This window comes from Juglans microcarpa x Juglans regia, unplaced genomic scaffold, assembly GCF_004785595.1.
Source record: "Juglans microcarpa x Juglans regia isolate MS1-56 unplaced genomic scaffold, Jm3101_v1.0 JmScfU0001, whole genome shotgun sequence".
Lineage (NCBI taxonomy): Eukaryota > Viridiplantae > Streptophyta > Magnoliopsida > Fagales > Juglandaceae > Juglans > Juglans microcarpa x Juglans regia.
In genome coordinates this window covers 706,998-724,966 of record NW_024475745.1, presented here as the reverse complement: position 1 = coordinate 724,966, position 17,969 = coordinate 706,998, and the positions used below count along the sequence as shown (strand labels likewise).

The following is a 17,969-nucleotide window of genomic DNA, read 5'->3' as shown; positions in this document are numbered from 1 at the left end:
CATTGCAGTTGAGCCTTATCAGTATGGAATAAGAAAAGCTGTTCTGACATTGGAAAGGAAATCAAAGAAAAAACTGAAGCTTTAAAACTGAAGCAAGATGATGAAGGGCAACATAATATTGAGGATATTAAGAAGTTGCAAAGGGAGCTAGGGATTTTACTTAAAATGGAGGATACAAGGTGGAGGCAAAGGGCAAAGGTGCATTGGTATAAGTAAGGTGACAGGAATACTCATTCTTTCATGCATGTGCTACACAAAGAAGGAAGCAGAATAGGATATATACACAAGATAAGGGATTCTGAGGATATTATGACAGATGATGAGTCAGAAATTGCACAAGCATTTAAAAATCATTTTTTGAGTATCTATTCATCATCAAGACCAAGCAAAGATGAATTGGAAGCCTGACTTTAATGTGTAGACAGAAGGGTAAAAGAGAATATGAGCTCAGAGCTGGTGGCACCTTTCACTTCTACAGAGGTTTATGAGGCTCTTAAATAGATGAGTCCTTTTAAATCTCCTGGACCAGATGGCTTTGGAGCTGGATTCTATCAGGAGCATTGGAGTGCTGTGGGGTCCAAGGTATGCATGGTTGTGCTTAATTTTTTAAATGGGGGTATATGCCTTGTACTTTATAAATCACACTAATATTGCTATGGTTCCTAAGACAAGTACTCATTTGTTGGTACATGATTATAGGCCAATTTCCTTATGTAATGTTTTGTTTAAGCTTATATAGCAAGACATTGGAAAATAGGCTTAAGAAAGTTTTATCTCCCATTATATCTAGCTCTCAGAGTGCTTTTGTCTCAGGGAGATCCATTACAGATAATGTAATGGTAGCTTTTGAATTATTGCACTCAATGAAGACAAGGAAAAGGGGCAGTGTTGGCAGTTTGGCATTGAAGTTGGATATGTCAAAGGTCTATGACAAAATAGAATGAGAATACTTAGAAAACATAATGAGAAGGTCGGGGTTTGCTGAGAATTGGATCAAGATAATGATGAAGTGTGTGGCATCTGTTTCATATTCTCTAGTTGTGAATTGTAGGCTTGGTGTAGGGGTGCTACCTGCCACCTACGGGGCGGGGCCACCCCTTCCCCTTACCCCGCCCCGAGTGTGGCTTTCACCCCCGTCCTCCGCCCTAGTGGGCGAAGTGGATTCCCAATCCGCCCCGCCTCCATCTACTTAAAAAAAAAAAACACTACATTTTTCTTGGTTTAAAAATTATTTCAAGTGCAAAATAATTAAAAATACTTTTTTAGACCCAAATTATAAATTTAAATTTTGTAAATATGACTATAATTTAAAAACTATGTAATTTTTAAATTTGCTAGTGTATATTTTATGTAAATTGTATTGTATTAGCTTTTAAACTATGTAGTTTTTAAATTTGCCAATATATATTTTGTGAACAAGTCTAACAAATTGTAATATATATTTATATATACACAATTTGTAAAATATAAATATATATTTATATATATATAAATATATATTTATATTTATATATATAATATATATATAACATATATATATAAATGTAGGCGGGGGGCCCCGCCCCAGCATGGGCGGAGTGAGGGGGGGGGGGCAGCGGGGTGCGAGGTCCTGCTGCCCACCCCTAGCTCGGTGAGAGTTTTAGACCAACAAGAGGGTTAAGACAAGGTGATTTATTGTCACCTTACCTGTTCATACTGTGTGAAGAAGGATTGAGCTTCTTATTGAATAGAGTTGAACAAAGAGGCATAAAGTGGAGTCGCAGTAGTAAATGGTGGAATAATGTAATATTCAGTAAAGCAAGGAAGGAAAATTGGAAGACAATTCAAGATGTTTGCAGTTGTATGAGAAGGCTTCCAGTCAAGTTCTCATTTGACAAAAAACATCAATTATGTTTAGTTCTAACACAGAAGAATCCATCCAAAATGTAATATTACAAGAAGCAAGAGTGGTGTTGTGTGGAGACTATGGAAAGTATCTAGGATTACCAACAATGATTGGTAGATCAAAGTACCAAATTTTCAAGGGGATTAAAGAGAGGATATGAAAGAAGATACACAGCTGGAAAAATTCATTTTTATCTACTGCTGGAAAGGAGATCATGATAAAGGCAGTGTTACAATCTGTTCCAACATATACAATGAATGCTTTACTTTCAAACTTTTGGTGGAACAACAAGCAAGAAGGAAGAGGCATATGTTGGAAGAGATGGGAAAAAATGGGGGAAAATAAAATGAAGGGTGGAATGGGGTTTCAGGACATAGAGATTTTCAATAAAGCTATGCTAGCAAAACAGTGTTCGAGATTGCAGCAGGATATGAACACTCTAGTTGCAAAAATATTTAAGGAAAAATAATATAGAAGCTCTCACTTTATAGAGGCAAAGCTTGGTTTTAAACCTTCTTTTATGTGGAGAAACTTGGTGGTAGCACCAAGTCTCTTAAAGGAAGGAATGGTATGGAGGGTTGGCATGGTCACAATATTTCTATTTGGAATCAGAAGTGGTTGCCTCAATCTCTTTCTTTTAAAGTAAGGTCACCTGTGAAAGTCTTGGATGAAAACTCAAAAGTAAAGGAGTTGATAATTGAGGATCTTCACTGTTGGAATGAGAAACTGATATTCGATATCTTTGAGAAAGATGAAGCCATTCAAATATGCAGCATACCTTTGAGTAGAAGATAGGTTGAAGACAAGGCAATATGGGGCTACACAAAGGATGAAAAGTTTACAATGAAGAGTGCCTACTATGCAAAGAAAAGCATTGCAGTTATTACCCAAGGTGAATGCTCGAGCATCCATGAAAAAAAAAACATCTGTGGGAGAAGGTTTGGAAAAATACATATCCTTGGAATAGCTAAGCAGTTCCTTTGGAAGGCACTTAATTCGATCTTGCCCACCAAGTAAAATTTATTTCAGAAGAAGGTTGTGGAAGATGCTTTATGTCCCATATGCTGCAGGGAAGAGGAGACCATTCAGCATGTGCTTGGACATGCCCAGCCGGAAGTGATGTGTGGGCTGAGAGACAAAGTGCATTGCAAAAGTGGAGTTGTGAGAATGTGGATTTTTTCCTGCTATGGGGCATGTTGCAGTAGAGTTTTAGAAGGAAAAACTAGAAGAAATATCTGTAATTTTTGCAAGTCTTTGGTCCAGAAGAAATAAAGCAGTGTTCGAGGAGAAATTTGATAACCCAAGTAAGGTTGTGCAAACTGCCTTATTTAATCTTAAAGTCTTTCAAGAATCTGATGATGATAAAGGAGAGCGACAAAATCAAGTTAGTAGGAGGAGAATGGAAACGAATTACAAAAATTAACTTTGATGCAGCAATGAACAAGGCAGAGCAGAAAATGGGAATATGAGTGATAGCAAGAGACTATAGAAGGGAGATCATGTTCTCTTTGTGTGCTGCTAAGAATTTTGTTGGAAGTACTGAGCTAGCTGAAGCATGTGCTTTGTGGAGGGCTATGGAGATATGTAGTGATCTGAATTTACATAAAGTGTCTTTTGAAGGGAATGCCCAAAAAGTTATCAATGATATTAACAAGAAAGAGGCTACAAGTGCATGGATGGGGCAACAAGTGGAAGAAATCAAATTCATTCTCCATCACAGATCTGATTTGGAAGTCAAGTTCAATAGAGAAGGAAATAATGTGGCACATGAACTAGCAAGGAGAAATGGATGGAGAGTTGTGCTGGATTGCAGAAGGTCCGTATGAAATTATGCCTATTGTTGAAAAAGAAAATCCATGTATTGATTAATTTTCATTTCAATGATGGATGAGAAGAAGTATTTTGCTGATTAAAAAAAAAATGGTATAAGAGATTAGTTTAAATTAACTCAATAGATTTCAAACGTCATAATTACTTTACAATTCTCATCAACATGCATTAGAAAAAACAAATCTTCATCCTCTTTTCAACATCTTTATGATTAGAGATATAATCAGCCGTCTCTACTAGGTCTACTACCTGCCCTATGCGGGTGGGAAACTGGCCCCCTGCTCCCTGCTTATTGGACTCGCCCCTCGGTCTCTCTTGTTTTGCATGGTTGGGTGGTCTTGCCCGACTACCGGGTGGGCAGATAGGCCTATGGGCTGTTCGCCCATATGTGCTCCACCCAATTGTCAACAGATGCCGGTCGTTACCAAAATGTGCTCCACCCAATCGTTAATAGATGCCAGCGTGGTGTCCTTCAAAAGAACCCAATCGTCATCAAAGTCAAGCTCAATGGCCTTAAGCGGTGTACTCGATGTGTCCTTGAGGACCTCAAAAGAAGAAGATGACGACGACGTAGAGAGGAAGACGACAGTATACGGAGATGAAAAAGAAAAAAGAATAAGATGAAGAAAAAGAAGGCAAAGAAGAAGAAAAATAAAGGAGGAAGATGATAGGAGAAAGAGGTTGGGAGAAGAAGAAAAGGAAGAGGGGTGAGATGCGACAAGAGGTTGGGAGAAGAATAAGAAGAGAGTGGTGAGATGCTGCGGTGTATGAAAATTAGGATTAGAAATTATGATTTTTTTTTTTTTTTTTAGATGGGGAGGGCGGCGGGTGGATATCTTGCTCGCGCATTAAATCGGTCGATTATTCACACAGTATCATATGAGCAGGGTGGGATGCATAGATGGCCCCTTGTTGTGAAACCAACGATGATAAATAAAATAAAAATAAACACAAGCAAATGATCACATGACAAAAATTAACTTTGGCAACGTTCCTATATCTATAGAGCTGCAAAGAATTTTTATTATACTAGGGAATCACAAAACACACTTTGGGGTAAAATCTCACTGTTCAAAACCCTCATTAAGTACATATTTATAGTGTCACGATAAAAATCTTAATTTTCAGTTTTTCACATTATTCGCTCAAGTAGAGTGTCAAGCGCACGTTAACTAAACTCTTTGCATGAGCTTTTGCGAGTGTTGAGTGAAATTTTGGGTTGGACCTGTTTCTGATCGCAAACGGTGCTAAAAAGTTTTATGCGCTCCATAGCACAAGCCTTATTGAAAATTCACCAAAAAACCATAACGCATCCTTATGGGTCATCAAATTAGGCCGACACACCGAAAAAACCAGGCTCCACAAATCTAACAATCTCCCACTTGAAGATTGGTTGCAACTAACACATCACCATTGCCTCCCAAACATGTAGTCCTCCACCTATGCGACTCACATCCCTTGCTTCAAGTTAGAAGACCAACTGAAGTTGCGCACAACCTCAGTTCCTCATGTACAACGCCCTATTCAACACATTTGCAGGGCAACTCTCAACTCCTGCTGCATTGGAAATATCTAGTCTCGTACTAACTCTGGCACACATCAGAGAACTTGTAGTTGAGGCCCCCATCTCTGACCTGGGCGACTAATCCCACCTCTAATCTGAGCAACTGACCCCACCTCCTACGGCTAGCCTATTCTTTCTTCAGTCAACGTGCCCCTCTCTAGTGCAGTTTCTGCTTCCTCCCTAGAAGTCCAGTCAACTACCTCTCAGCTAACTCTCACGTGCTCGATCTCTCATCTCCAAGATTTTACGTTTGTGATGTGGTTCACCGCTTTCAATCAACATGATATAATTCAAGGTAGGTGACAACTGTGGAGGTCTGGTCGTCCTAGTAGCTCTCGAGCACCAACTGTAGGTGTAGATGTCTCTGGAACAACAGACGCTTTGTCCTCGTTTCTCACACCTCTACTATGCACCGTGGTATTGGGAAATTTCCCTAGGCTTATATGATCTTTTGCACCTTTGTATTTTCCTGCACATCACTAGACCCTAATGTTAAATACAAAGTGTTAGTTATCTTCCCACGTGCCAAGATCAACGCACCCTTTGTAACCTTCACGTTCCTCTAGAAACTCTACTGTATGACCGCTATGGTCGAGCTGTCCCACAGATATCAGACTTTTCTTTAGATCTGGAACGTGTTTGACTTGTTGCAAAGTCCACACACTCCTATTTAGAAGTGCGATGTGCACATCGCCCACTCTCATTACATCCAATGCCTTTCCATCAGTCGTGTACATTTTCCCAAAATACCAGCAACATAGTCTGCATGACCTCTCAATGTGAGATGCTATGGAACGAAACCCCTAAATCCAACACCCAATCTTCAACCAGACTGTGCACTTCAGAGCGTCCTGTATTTCTTCAGCCACCACGTTCACAGCGTCTTCCTCTGTTTATTTTTTATTCCGACAGTCTCTTTTGATGTGGCTCGGCTTGCCATAATTTCGGCAAGTGATTTGCTACCCAGATTTGGACTTGCTCTTACCCCTGTTCCTGGAACTTGACCTGACGTATCCCTACCCTAATAGTCAATGTTCAAGGCCAAACCTGAACCTGAACTTGAACCTGAGATCTCACCAAAATCTCTTCTGCGCACCTCCTCAATAAGGATCATATCTTGGATGTCATCATATTTCAACTTCATCTTCTCATCAAATTTACTTAGCCATTTTCATAGTCTTCCAACTATTTGGAAATGATGCCAACATGATCAATGCCCAAATCTCATCATCAAACTCAATTTCTACAAATGACAATTAGTTTGTGATAGTATTAAACTTATTCAGGTGTTGGGCAACATACATACCTTCTGTCATTTTTCAAGTTGAACAGTTTCTTCATTAAGGGCACCTTGTTATTGGCCAATGGCTTTTCATACATACTAGACAAAGCCGTCATGAGATTCATTGTGGTCTTCTCCTTAATAACGTTGTGTGCAATTGATCTTGACAGTGTCAACCGAATAACCCCCCAAAACATGTCGATCTAATAGGTTCCAATTAGCATCATTCATGCTCCCCAACTTCTGTCCCAACAGTAGAAGATTGAGTCTCTTCCCATATAGGTAGTACTCTATCTGCATCCTTCAGTATCTAAAGTCAGTGCCGTCAAACTTCCTGACACATTGACAAAACCAAGCTCCCAATACCCTAGTGCCCATCTAGTAGCTAGTCTCTATTTGTATATTATTTTTTGTCCAAATTTCTTTACTTTTTTTTTTTTTTTTATAGGTAACTGAAAGTCTATTTGTTTGATTTCTTTTTTTATTCAGCTAATTGTTTCAATGGCTGTCACCTAAAGGTCATTGTTAAAAGAGCAAGGCGTTTGTATGTATAACACCCATGTCGCACAATTAATCCCCACACCCCAAACGAAACCAGTGGCTTTCGTTAAATACACACGTGGCCCCCACCTTATCTACAATTGAGAGGGTTAGAGAAGAAAGAAATTAAAAAAAATCACAAAAGGTGTAGGCTCTCTATTCCACTCATGAAGATGGTTATTGTATCATCAGAATGAAGAAAGATGAGTGCTTTGCTTTCTTCTGCTCTGGCCACCGCCTCCGCTTCCACAGCCCTCCGCCGCAGTAATAAATGCATTTTCAACTCCAAGGCTTTTGCCTCGTCCTCTTATTACCTCCACCCTTTTCTACTTAGAGGTGTTTCTTCTTCATCTTCTTCAATATCTTATCTTCTTCTTTACATGATGCTGCTTTCATGGCTTCTTTGCATAAGCATAACCATGTCATTAAGAATTTCGAAAGAAAATTAAATACATTAACGACAACTTTTGATTATTTTTTTTTCCTGCCTCACTCAAGTTTGGATTAGAAAATATAAGGAGAAGATAATTCATAATCAATTTATTGGGTTTAGAGTACTAGAAGCAGTCAATGTCCTGAGACCTGATCTGAACTTAGCAAAAAGAAGAAACAAAAAGACGTTTCTTATTCTTTCAGCCGCCATTCCCTCTGATCAGATTTTTCTATTTTTGATTGGTTAAACGAAAACTCGGGTCCAGCCTCTATCTCCCCTTTAACTCATTTCAACTTGCTGCTATTTGAAGGCAGTTTTCAGCATAATCTATTTGTGTGGATGCAGAAGAAAGTTTTCTGCGATTAGAGCAGCAAATACCTCTGTAACTTGCGTTCAGATATTCGCTCTCTCTCTCTCTCGAGCTAGGCATGTTGGCCACTGACTTCATAGTAATTGTCTTTGCCATTATTTTTCATTCATCCGGAAGTACGTAGGAAGCTCTTAACAAAGTTTCTGCTCATGAAATATTTTTTCCTTTACCATAACGCTGAAATTTCCATTTTGATGGCTGCTTAAATAAAAATGAACGTACCTCTGTTTGATGTAAACTTGACTGCATTAATGCTTCTGATGTCTTGCAGTTACAAATGATTCTAAAAGCACACAATTGTCTCCAGATGCTACCATTGACAGATCAGAGGCCGATAAAATTGTGGATGGTATGGACTTTGGTGAGCTCTGCAATGAGTTTGAGTGCATCAGTAGCCCTTTGGTGGAATCTACAGCAAGACAACTTGCCCGTGATATTCTAGAGCTTCGGGAAGGCAATCGTGCCCTTGGGACTTATGCTGTTTCTGTCAAATATAGGGTATTATTGCATGCATGGTGACATGCATTTCTTTCGACTTTTATATCATAAAATCACATGCAGGGTATTGAAACATGTATTATCACAATCAGAGTGTTTTGACACAATATGTCATGATACTAATTGCAGGATCCAGTCAGAAGTTTTACTGGTCGTGAGAAATACAAGAGACGATTATGGGCAACCAAGGCACTCGACAACCCAACTGTGGTAAGATATGTTGAACGACATGCATGCGTCTGTGTCTACATAAAGCTAGAACAAAAAGGTGTGCATTGGGTGTGACTGTGTTGAGACGAGTGTTGTTGTTGTTGCAGTCTGTGCAGGAAATGACGATGTTATCAACCAGTGTCCTCATCATTAAGTGGAGAATCAAAGGGAAGCTGAAATCTTTTCTTGCTGGTGTAGGATCAGGAGATTTGATATTAAAAGTTAATTCACAATTCACTCTCAACCAAATTAGTGGGCAAGTGGTTGAGCATGAGGAATTCTGGGATTTATCATCTTCATCAATAATTGCACAGGCATTCTTCTGGGCATCTCGACGTCTTTTTGCCACAGTTGAGGCTGGAAAAGATTTGGCTGATGGTGTTAAGAACTTGACAAGCCGTTTCTCAACTGATGAGAAAGAAAACTTGGAGATGTATCCAGACCCCTCGGGTGATCCAATGAAGGTGAGAGTTATTTTCTCTCTTTTCGAGCAACTCATGATGTAGAACAAATGGAGAATATTGTTTGGAACTCAAGAAATTCCTAGAAAATCAATTCAAATTAAAAAAACTCAGTTGCTTTACTCGAGAAGAATGTCTTTAATTTATAGGGTTTTATAAATTAAAAAAAGAAAAAAGAAAAAAAAAACAGAAAAGAAGATGAGGATGTTTTCTTCAGTTCGTTAAGGGTTGTTTACATTTATAAACTGACATTCCTGTTTGCTTTTGCTTTTCAGTTCTTTCAAAGAGATGACAACTTCCAAAGAGATGCGTACCAAATTGCACTATTTCTGGCAGTCCTCTATTTTGTAGTTCAGTTTTTGAAATTAACATTATAATAACAGCTCCGAGGACAGTCACTTTTGTAATTGTTGTTGTAATTATAAATACCAGCACAGTGTATATTGTTGTATAAAATTAATCTTGTATTATTAATTTTAAGGTTTTCTTGCAATAGCATGATCTACTCTGTACAGACATCATGAGTGCCAAGGATCCTGTTTATGCAGTAAGTAACTCACATTCCATTTATATATATATGTATATATATATATGTACTTATAATATATGTGTATTTGGCAAGTAATGCCATATATTGCTTTAATTATATATCATTTGCAAGAATGAAGAGTCCACCCTCACCCAACATCACAAACCTCATAAAAAGACAACTAATCACAAATTTGTCAATCAATAAACTATAGTACAACAAATAAATGAACGCTCTGCCAAACCAGAAAGAAACAATTCAATATAAAAAGCTTTGCAGCATAGCAATCAGTAAGAAAGAGGATGTTAATGTTCTTCTAATAATCTTAGTGGAAGCTGAGGAAAGATTGTGGGCGCCAACAGAATATACAACTCCAGAGTCATCCTTCACCTTAATGCCTGAAGAGCCTAAAAGAGAAGAAAACAACCAGAAATGAGAAAGGCCATATATTTCCTGCTACAGTATCAATCCACCAAGTGCACATGACATGACCATATGCATATTTTCCTTGATATGATGAAAAATGTAACTTGATTGACATTCAGATATTGTTATCACTCATTTAAGATGCAATTTAGGATCCACATTTAAAAGGCAATTTAGTATCCACCCCCAAAATTGGTGAAACCCTATCACATAAGCCACATGTGATATGGATAAGGGTAGGTAGTGTATGAGATCCCAATATTGCTTGGGAATGATAAGTTATTGCTCTTTTTAAGGTTCTAATGGGGCTCTAATTGCATCATTGACTAGTCCTTTTGGAGTATAGGCCATGTGATTTGGGCCTTTCATTGCGGCGTTACAGCAGGAGATGCAGATAAGACTTTCTAGTGCCCTTCTAAGAAAAAAAAAACGTCACCATCCGTTCATTCTATAAGTCTCTTATTATGCAAAACGCAAATCTGGAAGACTACGTCTCCCTAAAAGCAGCCGTCTTCGTAGCGACGGCTTCCTTAAGGAACAACCTAACCTTAGAAAATCTAGGGAAACATCGAATCAGTGAATAGATTGGTGTTGTAGGTGCAAAAAGGGGAGGGAGACCATCGATCATTTTCTACTTCATTATTAGGTTGCTATGACCTTTTGGAATGACTTCTTTGCAAGATAGAAATAGCTTGTGTGATATCAAGAAGAATGGTTGATTTTCTAGCAAATCGGAGAGGCCTTCACAGTAATCCAAAAATTACAGTAATTTTTGGAATATGGTCCCCATTTGTCTATGATGGTGTCTTCAGAGGAGAGGAATGAAAGGAGTTTCGAAGATCGCAAGCAGACAATGGATAATTTTAGTTCATTTCTCCCATTGTTTGCTTGTAATAGATTTTAATCGTCTCAATGTTCATGACTTTTTTATATCTCTTAATTGTTTTCCATCGTTTAAAAGATGTTTCCCTACCAAACACACAACATTCAAAATTTGTTTTGCTTCTCCTTCAAACATTTATTCACTTCTTCAATTGACAACTCAAACAAAAGACTTTATCTAAAAAAAAAAATTCCGTGCCACCACATTAGAAACAAAATATCCACAAAAACATCTCAAAAGTTTCAAAACAGTTCTCACAAGTTTTCCTATAAAACATTTTTCACAAATTTTATTTATCCAAACACATTTTTAATGGGACCCACAACATTCAAAAGATCACACAAAAATTCATCTTCAGTTTAAATAAGAAACCTTCGATTTACATCCAAACATGAACTTAGTGATTTTTATATACTTCTCTTCAGTCTCCTCAAAAACAAATCTCAGTTTTTTGTACCATTGAATCTATCTAGGTCTAGTGCCATTCCAGTTGCCCTAACTCAAACCCTAAAAGAGAACACTAGAGGCTGCAAATCATTGTGCAACCTCTATTTAAATTAAGATTTGGATAAGCACATCCTCTTGCAACTAGTGAGTTTCCGCTCCATTTTCTCTAGCATATCATTCCAAACTTATATCGATTTGTATGGAGCACCCAACAGGAGGCCAAGAAATTTCATTGGCAAACGAGATATCTTGCATCCCAGGATAGAAGCCATACTTTCCACATCATGAATATGCCTCACCGGTACTACATCTGATTTGGCCAAGTCCAACTTCAATCCAAAAACAGCTTCAAAGCATAGAAGAGCCCATAAGGCTCGAATATGATCATGGCTGGCCTCACAAATCAGGGTATCATTGGCAAATAAGAGATGAGATATATTGAGAGAATCAGTATTTGCCTCCCCCGCTGAGACGCCGAATAAGAAACCACCCTCTACATTACAACAGAAATCTTATCATCCACTATAGACATGCTTACCCAATCGACCTTCCATCAATGTTGTAAAGGATTAGAGGCAAACTCTCTGTTACAGCCAGCTTGGTATTTGGAAGTACTCTCTCTTTCAGGAAATAAAAGAAAGAAAAACACGTACTACAAATGCACAATACAAGGGCAACATTGCGTTGTAACTTTTATTTCCTTGTAGCATCTCTCTTAATTTCCAGAAAATGGAGTCAGCCATAAAGAACACCATACTCTGTTTTATTATTTAAATTCTATCCTAAAGCACAAATCAATCATCTTAGGGGATGAGAAAACAAAGAGAGAGAATAAAGAATACTTATGGACAAGTCATAAACTCTATTCAAGGAGAGGGGAGAAATGATACTTTTACCACACATATATCTCTCAATAAAGGTGCAATCAAGATGAAGAGAACTAATTTGGATTATCAACGGAAATAAATACTCAAATGAAGATATAAGTTAAAGATTCAGGCATGAAAATGAAAATAAGAACATTTACACAAGACAATAACATAAAAAAATTATATGGGAAGAAACCATAAACATAAAATATACAAAAATCATGACACATTACTCACAGTTGTATTCAGTCCATCCAATCGCCAGCTCTACAAGATCATATAAAACTAGCTTATTTGAAAGCACCAAATCTGCAATTTGAAACAGTGGAATAGTGGAATAAGTTATTTAATATAATCTTAATGCATATGACAATATAATTTGATTCCATTTCATTTTATGATTTATTATATAGGGAACCATTAATCATGAATCATTCCAAGCTCCACGGAATAAAATTAAGTGCCTAAAGAGAATAGATATCGACTTTTGTGCAGAATTACAGCTGATTGCAAACTAAGGGAATTATTTGTTGAGACAACAGTATAATTTCGAAAGATATCTCATGACAATTAGAGACAAAGAAGTGTCTGGGATTGAAAGTTTTTTGGATCTCTGGTTATTTTCTAATAAGAAGATAATGATATAATCACTTTCCTCAGAGCTAGAAATCCAGGATCTATATAATTGTGATCCTCATTTTCTCGATTTCTGGTAGAAACTGAAAATCAGAAGAACTCTTGGCCGGAAAGAACTACATATTTATTTATAAACTTAATCCAAGATAACTAGAAACATTAACCGATTGATTTCTATGTAAATGTAATTCTAGACTGCACCTCCCAAAAGAGTCATTTGGCTTCCATCCTTGGATTGTATCCCACTATTTTGCCATCCAATACACCACAAATCATCCTGCAAAGATGTCATGAAAAACATTATAAATTCCAACTATCAAAGGGAAGCTGAAATCCATTTTTAGGTCAATTACTGACATTGGTAAACAACCCAATGCACTATGATTATGATTCAATCATGACAGCCATAAGCAGAAAGCTCATATTCTTCATCGTCGATAGACGATTTGTTGGACTCAACACAACACCATGGCAACTCATTTTTTGACAAGTTATAGTAATTCTAGTAATTGACATTGGACATAATTCAAAAGATAGTGATATTTTTTCTAGTAGTGAACAAGGAAGCAGTATACTAGGTATGTGTATATTGAGGGTCTGTTTGGCAACACAACTGTTCTAAAGTATTCTCATATATTTCCTTCCCAAACATCACTCAAACACAAAACACTTTCAATTTCAAATGTTCAACTTTCTCATCTAATCATTACCTAATCATTACAACTTTTCTTAACTCCCAAACAAAACACAAAAAACAATACTACATTTTCAAATTTCAAAACAAAAATAATATTCAAATAATTATATTCAAACAATTTTTTAACTTTATAATATTTTTATTCAACTTTTTCTCTTTCATTTCCCAAAATTCAATAAAACATTTTAACTCAAACCAATTCACTATTATTCACAGATATACTAAAATATTCTAAGTATCCAAACGGGCACTTGGATAAAGTGGCTTTCTTTTTCTTTTTTGAATATAATTAATATCATGCTTCCCCGTTGAGAACTAGAAAGTTGACCATCAATCAGATGATATTTTATAGGCCATTATCATTATGCTAATTAATAAAGAGATCGAGTTATAAACACATTCATCCACCATGTTATACTACAAGCATTTTAGTATTATTGTAGCATACGGATCCAAATTTAGGGCTTAAAACTAGTATTTTATTTATTTATTTATTTTTATTGTTTTATATTTTTATTATCATTTTAGAAAATGTGCTAACAGATAGATTAAATTAGTGATTCCTTCCCTATCCAAAACCTTCGTATACTTTATCCATTAAGTTCCCGTCTTAGACTCGGTTCCAGTTTGAGATTAACTCCAACTCAAACTCTTCAAATCCTCTCAGAATCTGTATCCTCGTAAGAATAGGCTCCTAAAGTCTAGGCAACTTCAAATTTCAGCCAATCTCCTGAAGGTTCACATTGTTCCCTCCCATCGCCTATAAGAAACCCACAAAGCCTCTAAATTGCACAAGACAGTTCTGGGAGAAAACTCATAACGCAGAGAAAGAAAACTCGTTCACACAAGCACCATCGTAGCCCCTCTCGGCAGCCAACAGTCATCTCGACGGACCACCTTCCACACCACCACAGAAAATGCCGGCCAACCTAGTTCCGTCGCAACCACTCCCTTCCGGTAAGCCCATCGCCGTCAGCCACCATTTTCTCTCCCTAGTGTTTGTCGGTTTAATAGTTCACTCTCCAAACTCTCTCAGCTCACTCTCTCTCTCGCGTCGCACAACTGCCCCGAGGGCCCAGTCGCATTGCCGGTAGATTCCAGCCACCCGAGAGCCGCCGTCGCCTCAGCCTTCTTCCCTCGGTGAGTTCCATGTTATCGCACGACACCTTCCCTCTCACAACTCTCAGACTTATGTTTCCTGCCTTTGATATCAAAGTGGGCCTTGGGCTTTGAGGTCCATTCGGCCTGGTGATTTTATTCTTGTAAGGGCTGAACTATCAGATGGGCTCTGTCCTGTACTAAGCCCGATCCTTATCCCTCTCAGCACCTTGTGTTAGTAGGCCTAATTCCCTTATATTACGTAGACAATATTTAGGAGTTAATTAGATTATTATTTTAAGTTATATATTTTTACATGATAAAATCCTAAATTTCAGATTTAATTTTACGCTATTTATCTAGCAGCTTTATATTAAACCCGATTATACTACTAAGCTATCTATTCCTGATTAATTATATATCACAAGTATTCATTAATTTTGCATGGGAACAAGATAACGAATATGTTAAATTCCAATTTTGTATTTAATCACGTAGAGAACCGCGACACGTCTATCTAGAAAATTAGTAACATCGAGTATCTTGTATAGATAACACGCTACAAGTTGGAAATCAGGAAGCAGCGCTAAGAGGTAAATAGTATGATCATATGAATGCATGCGTACTGTGAATATTATTGTTATGTATGAAAATGTGATGTCCTTATGATGATTATCTATGCTACGCTATAAGACAAGTCAAGGTTAGATTACTTTCACGATCTTTGATGAAATATGAGATTATGCTTGAATGAATGAATTTGTTATTTGATTGATTGAATGTTACTAAAATCATATGAAAGCCATGAGATGTTTTCATGTAGTAATTCAAGTCAAATATGCCATGTAATAGAATAGTCAAATTATGCAAGCCATGTTCATATGATAATTAGATCATGTATGCCATGGAATGTCATAAAATGTTCAGTTCTAGTCATGTTATGCTATGTCATGTTATGTTATGCCATGTACAAGAATATACCATGTTAAGAAAGTTCATGAAGCCTAGTGAATTCTCATGCATTAAGAAAGATAAGAAATTTTAATACAGTACCACGGACTCAAGTAAAGTGAAACACGGACCCAAGCGTGTTTCACTCCATGTTATTCAGTTAAGTGAAACACGGACTTAAGGGTGTTTCACTCCATGTTACTCAAGTAAAGTGAAACACGGACCCAAGTGTGTTTCACTCCATGACTCAGTTAAGTGAAACACGGACTCAAGCGTGTTTCACTCCATGTTACTCAGTTAAGTGAAACACGGACGCAAGCGTGTTTCACTCCATGTTAAACAAGATAAACAAGTTATTATACATTCACGTTACATATTATGTATGCTTCAGCTCATGATGATGGATAGATATGTGCTATGTGAATATATGACGATATATGTATATATGTTGTTAAGAGTCTTCAGAAACTAAATCCATGCCAGGCCAGATTATGTTTTACAGTATAATGTGCTATTTACTGAGTATTTGACTCATTCTTGTTTGTCTTCTTGTTTCTTTCATGTCTAATTGTTACAGATGATGTTTATGACGATGCAGAGCTGGATGGCCAGGAGTAGATTTAGTACAAAGGATTTGGAAGGAATAGATGATAATTCACACAATAATAAAACATCTTTTACGTCATTCCTAGGATTAATTTATGTTCTTTTACTTTACGTTCAGTTTTTGAGACGATTATGTTCAAATCAGTTTTTAATATTTTATCGCTTTTAAATAAATGAGGTATATTCAAGATATGAATCTCTTTACCGGGCATTATGTTATGAATATTAGTAACACCAGATTGGCTTAGGATTATGGGTGTGTGATGCAATGGGAATTGCCTAAGGTTTACCCTTGATGTTTGGGCCACTTGGATAATGATTTGGGTAAGTATGGTGTAGTGTATAGCTAGGGTTTTGTGGGGTGACTAAGATGGATTTCGAGATTAGCAAAAGGTGGCTTAGGGTTTGAACGTAGGATGATGCTAGGGTTTGGTTGGCTTAGGAATGGATATGGTAAGTTGGAAAGATGGAAGGAATCTTTGAGTGATGAGGAAAATTTGAATTTGAATTTGAATTGGATGAAGTCAAGTCTCCTAAAAAGAAGGAATCACCTTAGGGAGCCTTGAGGGATTTTAGGAATTGGATGAGTGATTGGAGGGATGGAGTGATTCTAGAGAAGTTCCTAAAATTAGGGATTAGATTGGATTGAGTCAACTTTCCTTGAATTAAGGTAGTTGCCAAAGAGGACTCTTGATGGATGGCTAAATCAAGGGTTAAGATGATAGAGTTGGCTAGGGTTTGTGTTTAGGATTTTGGAGTTGGGGTAAGGAAGTGGTCAGCTAGGGTTGGCTGAACAAGGATAGAGAGTGATTCTAGGAAGTTGTTCCTAGAATCTAGGAACTCAATTTGGAAAGGATTTGGCCGAGAATGGTGAAGTGTTTGGGTCAACTAGGGTTCCTAAATTATAGGAACACAAGTTTGGCAAGTGGAATGGGTGGCTAGGGCAAATTCAAATAAGGCAAGTGATTGTCGAAATTTGAATTTGAATTCAAATTGGGAGTGTGTTTCGGCTAGGGCAAGTTCGATGGAGGGCACAATTTATGGTAAGTTTGACAAACTTATGGAAAGGATGACAAACTCTATGGTGGTCGAAATTTGTGTATGGCTTGGATTGAATGGATGACACCAATGAACAATGGATGAACACTATGAATGAATGGACTCAACAAAGAATATGAAGACTCTTTTTATGATTTAAGAATATTTTGATATGCAAGAAAATATATGAACAAGATGAAGAACATATATGGACAAGGATAGATAATGGATGAACAAGATAACACTTCAACTATTGATTCACGGATTGCACAATAATTGAAATAAACCTCATATATTGATGAACATAACTTGGATTCACAAATTGCACCAAGTTGCAAGAACAAGATAGATGGAATGAACCACACCTATTCACGAATTGCAAGGTGTGATCCTCTCTTTGGGATTCACGGATTGCACCCAAAAAGCCCAAGTGCTCTAGCACCGAAATATGATCTCAAGAACAAAAAGTCTACCCACTAGGGAATTTGCCAAAAGATGTGAATGCAAAGACTAAGGGTCCTATTTATAAGGATTACAAGTTGGAAACCCCCAATAGGTCCTTTGGAAAATAAATAATTAAATAAAAATTAATAATAAAAAATAACATAGTTGGCATGAGCCAAGTTGACCCATGACATACATGAGCCCATGGGTGGGCTAGGCTGGCTGACAGGGCCCTGGGCTGGTCTGGGCGCTGGGTGTTGGGCGTGCTGGGG

At 37.4% G+C, this 17,969-nt stretch overlaps 2 protein-coding genes across 2 annotated transcripts in view; one reads left to right on the top strand and one right to left on the bottom strand.

The window, feature by feature from the left end:
- The first annotated feature begins 7,231 nt into the window (after positions 1–7,231).
- On the top strand, positions 7,232–9,553 carry LOC121245188. The gene is made up of 5 exons (XM_041143461.1): positions 7,232–7,437; positions 8,176–8,402; positions 8,532–8,612; positions 8,720–9,076; positions 9,349–9,553. Exons 1-5 carry the CDS (start codon positions 7,305–7,307, stop codon positions 9,448–9,450), a joined length of 900 nt encoding a protein of 299 aa, XP_040999395.1. The 5' UTR covers positions 7,232–7,304; the 3' UTR covers positions 9,451–9,553.
- A 125-nt stretch (positions 9,554–9,678) lies between these two features.
- The window catches only part of LOC121245187 (aspartic proteinase 36-like), a 39,365-nt gene continuing 31,074 nt past the window's right edge, over positions 9,679–17,969 (bottom strand). The window contains exons 8-10 of the mRNA XM_041143460.1: positions 13,065–13,140; positions 12,465–12,536; positions 9,679–10,009 (exon numbers count right to left, since the gene is read on the bottom strand). Of these exons, the coding sequence (XP_040999394.1) occupies positions 9,861–10,009; positions 12,465–12,536; positions 13,065–13,140 (297 nt within the window). The 3' untranslated portion in view covers positions 9,679–9,860. The remainder of the gene's footprint in view (positions 10,010–12,464; positions 12,537–13,064; positions 13,141–17,969) is intronic.